Source organism: Amaranthus tricolor, chromosome 1 (genome assembly GCF_026212465.1).
Source record: "Amaranthus tricolor cultivar Red isolate AtriRed21 chromosome 1, ASM2621246v1, whole genome shotgun sequence".
Classification (NCBI taxonomy): Eukaryota; Viridiplantae; Streptophyta; class Magnoliopsida; order Caryophyllales; family Amaranthaceae; genus Amaranthus; species Amaranthus tricolor.
In genome coordinates, this window is record NC_080047.1 from 10,646,577 (window position 1) to 10,655,187 (window position 8,611).

Here is an 8,611-nt window from a genome sequence, read left to right on the forward strand (position 1 = left end):
TGCAAGTATATATATTATCGTTATTTAGTTTATCGAATACATGACTTCGACGTTTTTTAAAAATATTTACCGCATAGAAACTTTTTTCATTCAATTGAATCTATCAAATTTTAAGTTAAGTAAACAGAGTTGTTATAACAAAGTCACCATATAAATACTTTACCTAATTTAGCTCCAATCTTAAAAACAATCGGATTTTAAATTAGCTAAATATTGTCATGTAATCAACTATCAACCACTAAAATAGTTTTATTTGTCAAAACTCTTAAAAGATGACATTTGTCGTTTTTCAACATCTTTATTATAGTATGTATTTACTGAATACAAACTTTTTTCATTCAATTGAACATATTAAATTTGAAGTTAGGTAAATTAAATTGTTATAACAACTATCATAACTATTTTACCTAATTTAGCTCCAATCTTAAACAAAAAACATAATATTCTAAATTAGGTAAATATTATCATATAATAAACTATCAACAACTAAAATAATTCTGTTTGTCAAGACTTTTAAAAGATGACATTTGTCATCTTCCACATCTTTATTAGTATGTACTACTATGATTTTTTAAATTTACTTTAACGAAAGAGAAATATATAAAATAAAATAAATATTTATTATATATTTTTTCAAAAAGTTTATATATAAAATTATATTTAGACATATCAAAGTTTAAAAATTACTTTAAAAACTAGGTATAAAGCAAATGGAAAGAAAAAACAAATTGGAGAATAGTGTCGTAACCTTTTCTATCACGAGGAAGAATCATATTATACTTTAATTATAGGTCTGTTAACAGCATAAAAGGCCATATAATTAAGGCCAGTAAATTTGACACCTGTCAAAGTTTAGGACAAAAGTCGGTTTTTAAAAATGGTGATTTTCATCAATCACATGGCTTACATATTTTAAATAGCAATTCTTGCAAAGTTGCATCATGTCATGAAAAAGAAATAATTTTATTATTTTTAAGTTTAATGAAAAGGATGTTACAATTCTATTATATCATATAATATACTAAAAGAATTTGTAAATTTTCAATTGCAGTCTCTTATTAAATGATGATTTGACAAATATTTATTAACTACTTATGTTGAGGTGCTTTAATGAATGTCAATTAATTTATAAATATAGAATAAACTTGTTCTCTTAAAAAAATTCCCTTGCAAGCTTAATTTAAAATTGACTTTGTGAGGTAGTAAGAGAATCTTTTATAATTGAATATCTTTCTCGTAATTAATATATAGTACTAATTTTTTTCATTTTCTAGCCTTTTTTTTAGAATTTTTTCTCATCATTTATAATTTTATGTGATTTAGGATTGAATTTATACTTCTCATCTTTTATAATTTTTTTTGATTTGGGATTGAATTTATAATTAATTCATAGATGTCATTTTTGTAATTACTTTTTTATGTGTAGTAGTTGTTTAATATCTCAACTTAGAAAATATAATAAGTAAAGATCTTTTTATTAACCAAAATTTCTCTTAAAACTACAAAAATTTAAAATTTATTTATTAATTCTTAAAATTATTTATTGATGTCAATGAAACTTTTCTTGTAAGTTTAAATTAATATTAATTTTAGTAGTATCTTTGATCATAAAGTGAATTTTACTAAAATAATTCATTTCCCATATAAATCAATTTTATTTACACTTTTTTTTCTTACTTTTTATCTCCTCAAGAATAGTGACATTTTAATCTTACTTCAGAATTTATCACAATCCATTGCTATTAATAGTGTATTTCTATTATAACATTTTATCCAAAATTAGATTATTTTTAACGATAATATATACTTAAATTACTAATTAAGTTAAATATTTTGGTCTATACACTTATAATCCGTGCATTGTGCGGGTATATACACTACTTATATATAAATCAAAACACATTATTTAGAATGATTCCACCTATCATCCATCCACTGCAAATAACTTTTATTTTACATTATTTTCTAATTTTTTTAACATTTGGTACCAATATGCTCGGGGCAAACTCATGTGACTTGTGACCTGTACCAATATTCAATTTAAATAACAATTCTTACAAAATTGTTATCGCTATTTTAACGCTTATTTGTAGTGCTATATGTTCAATAGCTTCGTAATATTTAGAAGAACAAAGCCTTTTCTTCTTAGTAAGATGGTCAAATGCATCTTTCATAGGCTTCAACTTCAATTTATAGTCTAGCGTTTAAATTTTACTTTTTTTTTTTTATTATTTCCCCTTTATTTCTCCTCATTCATAATCACATAATTTTTTTTAAAAAAAATACTTCAACCAATGTAAGTACAATTTTACAAAATGAGAAAAAAAATAATTATCTAAAAATTAAGTGGTCAAATAAAAACTAAAATAAAAAAGATGGTTTAAAGATTAAATATATAAGTTTTGCCATATATACTAACATATCCAAATAGTAAAACAAATACCTAAATCACTAGCTTATAGTATTGTTATTTTATTCATTTATTTGGTTAGTTTAATTAAGTTACAAAAATTTATGTTAGCATAACCTCGATTGATCATTAGATGTGATTTTTTTTTCATCTTGGATTAAACCTTTGATTAACCCATGAAAAAAGTAGATATAAGTAACAAATCTCCTAACTTGATAATCTATAGTAATTAAATAATAATAATAATAATTGTTTAAAATAATGAAGCTAGTGTCCAAAAATGTCACTCAAATAGACATATGGAGTGCTCAATTATTTAATTAAAAAAAGGTTGGTGATGATATCATTTGAGTAAAATTAAAAATATAATAATTTCCAATGGCCCAATTAGATTCTCTAAGATGTAAAGATGGTGTTATTGTGTTGTAGTCGTCTCCTATGATGACCACAACATCACATTCTAATGGTGACATATGGACACTTTTCTTCGGTTAATATAGGTTAAAAATTAGTAGAGAATCAAATTTTGTATTTGTTAGAGAATAATTACTATTTTTAAAAAAATGTAATTTAGTTATGCAGATCTATATATATTTCATTGTATTTTATTAATATTAATAATTTATTGAGTGTATATCTCAAGTCTCACATAAAAAAGCGTTAATAAATACTTTTTTTGTTTCTTTTATTTGTGAATGAGATTAAAAGAAAAATAATGGGGCTATTACTAAAAAAAAGGGTGCAAATCAGTGAGCCAAACTAAAATAAAAAATTCCGCAAAATAAGATAGATAGGAAGAATAAATAGCTAATCTAATACTAAATTGGTGTGAGATCATTAAGAAGGTGATCAAAAACTAATCTATGCGGGCATGGCAAAGCGGAAAATATCATAATTAGTTGATCATTTACGGTTGGTGGCGGAAATAAGTGACTTAAAATATAAATGGTATTATTTAGATTCTGTTCGGACCAATATTTTTTAAGTAATTTGTTTGTAAATTTTTTATATTTGAAGTAATATAATGTTATAATATATTTTGTCTTGAATTATTTTTCTTAAAGTTGAAAATATTTTAACTTTTAATATAATGAAGACCCCATTTTAAAAAGACATCGTAAAAATAAATAAGGCATTCAAAATCTTTGCTCAGCCCCTAGCTGATGGGCATAACAATTGGTATCAAGAGAAAAGGTTCAACCGATAAAATACATATAAAATAGAGCAACACTGCGAGCTGATTCTTGGTCTGAGGAAGGATTATTGAGTGTACATCTCAATTCTCACATCGAAAAAAAAGTGTAGACATATAAATAAGTGGTCAAACTCCAAATTATTATTTACTTTATGGGAAAATTCAAAAATAAACTAATCTTTAATCGATCCGCTAAGAATAAACTCATCTAATGTTTATTATTAAATAAACCCACCCATTTGATATATTGCTGAAAATAAACTCAATTATAGTTTATTTCTAATTCTTGACTTATAAAGAATATTTGAAAATTATTATAAACAATATGTCAGATATATTTTAAGCAAATACACCTAATAGATAAATTTATTTAAAAACAAATAATACATAAATTTATTTTCAAGCATAAATTAATTTATTATTAACAATTTACCTTTCCTTTATTCTACCTGCGGGCTGCGGCTGGGGATCATTCAAGTTGCATGGATTTGATGTTTATTTTGGTCACTCGTCACTATACGCCGACGCACCAAACTCATCACTATGCCAACAAATTAATTGCTATTTCAAAAATAATACTATTTAAATAATGAATGAGTGAGTGATTAGAGTGATAGAATATAGTATATGATTAGATCTAGGATGCACTAAAACATATACTTTCTCCGTTCCATAATACTTGCTACATATTCTATTTTTGGCAATTTCATATTACTTGCTACATTTCTATTTTTGGTAATAAAACAATCATTTAAAATTCTACCTACCCCTACTTTTATCCTACTCTATACCTCTCTAACTTTTTTACCTACCATTATTTAATCTTTATTTATTTCCAATTAAAATTAATTTTCCCTCCATATTTATTATTCTCATTAAAAACTCAACTAATCTCCCATAACCCACCATCCCAATTAATTATTTCCTCTATTTAAATACACTATCTCAATTAATTATTTCTCCCATTTAAACCAACCTTTCCAACTACTTATATTAATGGTGAGATGAATCTGAACCGTTGGATTTTGTTTGCCCAGATCTGACCATTGATTACTCATTTATATAAATGGATCGGTACCTTTCCTAACCCTAATCCCATTTCTCTTCCTTTGCCGTTTCCCCCTCTCCATCTCTCTCATTCTCTCTGGAAACTTCTAACCCTAAACATCTTTGGTTCCTTTCATTTCTTTGCCGTTTCTGATTTCATTTATTTGGTTTTCTTTCACTATTTCTGACGAAAGGATGGATTAGATCTGGTTTTATTTGTGATCTTTGGTTTTGTATTTGGTTAAAGCTTTACATCTGGGTTTTCCGAAATTTCTCTAGTTCTTCTGGTATATTTTTTATAAACTTTGCTTTAATCGTCATCTGGTATGCTTTGATCCTAAAATCATGATTCTCTTGCATGTTCTTCGTATTTTGATTTTCTTAAAACTTTGATCTGCTCTTATTATTTTTTTTTATTTAATGTTTATTTTAATACGTTTATGATATTGATTTTGTTTATGATATTGTTGCATGTTGTTCTTATTTCGATTTATTTAATGTTGGATCTGATCTCTTTTTTTGTTTTCTCATGTTTATTTTAATTTGATTATGATTTTGATTCTGTTATTTTTTTGATTATGGTTTTGGTTTGTTTTAAATTACGAAAACGATGATGTGGTTGTAGCAGTCGATGAGATCTGTTTTGATTAATGATTCTCTTGCATGTTCATTTTTGGATATTTTTAAACTTTGATCTGCTCTTATTTTTTTTATTTAATGTTTATTTGAATACGTTTATGATATTGATTTTGTTATTTTTTTGATTATGTTTTTGAGCTGTTTTTAATCCCAAAATCAAGATCTGGTTTTAGTCCTTCACCAGATCTAACCAGATCTGGTTTGAAATATGATGTTGTATGATCTTGTTCTTATTTCGATTTATTTAGTGTTGGATCTGATCTCTTTTTTTTGTTTTCTCATGTTTACTTTAATTTGATTCTGAATTTGATTCTGTTATTTTTGATATTTTTAAACTTTGATCTTCTCTGTTTTTTTTTAGATTCTCATCCATGTTCTTAGTTGATGATTTAAACTTTTGTTCTAGTAGTTGATGAGATCTGTTTTGATTAATGATTCTCATCCATGTTCTTATTCTGATTTTTTTACACTTTGATCTAACCTGTTTTTTTTTAATGTCTATTACTAATGATAAGATTTTTATTATGTGTACTTCCTCTGTTATGTTTTTGTTGCTACATAAGATTATTAAGGAGATGGACACAAAGGAAAAAGCATGCGACTCATTAACTGAATCCCAAAGAGAATGTAAAAAATACGATAATATCTTTGGTTCGTGGTATGATCATTATTATTTGAAATGTTGGGAATTAAATTGTGTTGAAGATCCTGATCAAGAACCCCCACCTTGGTACTACGGTTTACCAGATGAGGAGGATTATGCATTAATCGATAAGGTGCAACCTAAGCAAAAGAGGCCACGCAAGACGACAATTCGTGGTCTTAACTCATGAGCATTCTAACTTATTTAATTATTATTCATGATGTTTATATTTATTGAAAATGTTTTTTTTGTTAATGTCTCAATGATGATTGTTATTTGCTTGATGAAATGTGTAGATAGTAGTGTGTTTCATTGCCACCTTAGAGTTAAATCATGAGCAGTAGATATTAACACATGGTTAATGTGTTTTGTCTTATTGCCGGTTCAAGCACTAAGATGAGGCTGAGATACCTACATTTGCACAATTTCAAATGATGTTAATCGTTAAATCTGAGAGTTAAATAAACGTACACAAGTGAAAATTGGAATGATGAATGATGTTTAACTTGCTTAGTTTTTTTTTGTGACATAACTACCTCAATGACTAAATGGAGAGGTATGCATAATTGTATACTTACAAAATGTTGTCATACATACTGTTTCCTTTACAAAATGTCTACATATTGATAATTAATTTCAATCATCTTGCGGAAGATCATTGAGATTAATTATACCATGAGATAAAAATTGTCGTGCGGCATCAATTAGTTCTTGTGGAATTTCTAATTGCTTGGGCAGCATACCCAGCCTGTCCAGTCTTTGTTTTCCAATGTGTGGATTCTTATAGTTATTACCGCCTTTAGCTTTTAGTACCTCTATCATGCACAGTTGATACTGTATCCAAGTGTGGTTTAAAAGCTTTGGTTCAAAAGTGTCATATGCATCATTGACTGCCTTTATCAGATCATTGAGGTCTTTGGGGAATGAATTGAATTGAATTGATTGCAAAGCACTAAACAATCCCAAGTCCAAGATGTTCATATCTGGACTAGAGGCTGGTTGACAAACAAGTCTTATGTTAAATCCGTCTTTCTTTGCTTCTTCATTGAATGCATGATCATTTATTAAAATATGTGGCTTGGCGTTATCTTGTTGAATCCATATATCTTTCACCCCATTTGCTGGCCATTTTGATCTTATAGCTGGTAGCACTTCAGTGATTAGTTTGTCTCGTAGAATGTTGCGTGTAACTCTTGTTATTCCTCGTAATGTTGCTGTACCCGCTGGTCTGTTTTCTGACCTCCTCACTGCATAATGAGTTTCTGTAAACGGAAAAATTCCTATTTTCCCATCCCACAACACTTCACCTGTAGCATTAATGTGAGGTCTTGCAATAGCTGCTATAAACATCACTTTGCCTATGAAATTTTTATTTTGCACACATCTATATGGTTCCTCCTCTTCCCAAGGAAATAAGTAATACCTTTGTGTTGCCCTACTCATGTAGAACCATTTTTCATCTATGTGCACAACATTATACATAAGTGAGAATTTTGGTATGTTGTCAACAGTGAGTGGTATTATTTGGGATAAAATGAAGTTGACTCTTCTCATTTTGTGGTCATGAGAAAGTTTTGGTTTAATAGAATTCGTATGTGCTCTAATAATACCGGATTTCATCATTCTATAAACTTGTGAATGACCAATGCCTAATGCAGAGGCCATTGCTCTAATTGTGGTCCTCTTTTCAATCGGAACAGCATTCAGCAAATTCATGTCAAAAACTTTTGGTTTCCTACCAACTCTTCCCCTTTTTCTACTATTAACATCAATTAAAATGCCATTTTGCATTGATGTTTTGGCTGATTCCCACAGCCTTGATATTGTCCATCTAGATGTGTTATGTTGCATTGCAATTGTTTTAATTGTACCGCGTGGCAAACGTCTATCTGATTCTGTAGACAAACTAGTTAACTGTTGTACAATTAACTTTCTGGTCTGAACTGGTAGTTCCCTCTTACTACCTACTGGTTGCTGTCTTAATGTTTCTTCCTGTGTTAATGTTTGACCATGGCTTATGGGTTCCTCCAAACTCAAACTGACATCGATGTTTCCATAATTCTCACTTGTGTACTCATTATAAATGTCATATTCACAATCTATATTAAGGTTTTCAAAGAAAGAAATAAATACCTCAATATCAGGATTAATAAATTCCTCTTCTTGAATTTGAACATCAGCCATTTGTTGTTTTTGATTGCTTGTTGTTGGTTTTGTAGAGTTGATGAAAGAAATAGGTTTGGATCCAAATTCTTATGAACTTTTTAAAAGGGGAGGACAGCAGATGAAGAAATTGAAATGAAGAAGTGTTGAAATTTTATAAAGAATTTGATCTATTTATAGACAGATGAAATGTGTTAATGCTGACTTTTGTGTAAAAATTTTTACTTTTGCTGATAATTTGTAATATTGGAGGGAATTCTAATATTTGGGTGGGAAAATATTTTTTAGGGGGAAATGAAACAGAAATCCTACTTAAATCTGAAATTATTCATCTAATCTAAACTATTTTTCCTTTTTCTTTTAAAAAGAACAACAATAAAATATTATACTTTTACTGATCAACAGTAACCTATAAACTAGGTCATCAGAATCCTTAATTTATGTGCAAATGCTAATGTAGCATGTAAAAAAGAACAGAGGAAGTATATATATATATATATATATATATATATAT

General features: G+C 27.8%; 1 protein-coding gene across 1 annotated transcript; it reads right to left on the bottom strand.

The window, feature by feature from the left end:
• Positions 1-6,570: 6,570 nt before the first annotated feature.
• LOC130826168 (uncharacterized) lies at positions 6,571-8,118 on the bottom strand. The gene has a single exon (XM_057691770.1). It carries the CDS (start codon positions 8,116-8,118, stop codon positions 6,571-6,573), a length of 1,548 nt encoding a protein of 515 aa, XP_057547753.1.
• Between the last annotated feature and the right edge of the window lie 493 nt (positions 8,119-8,611).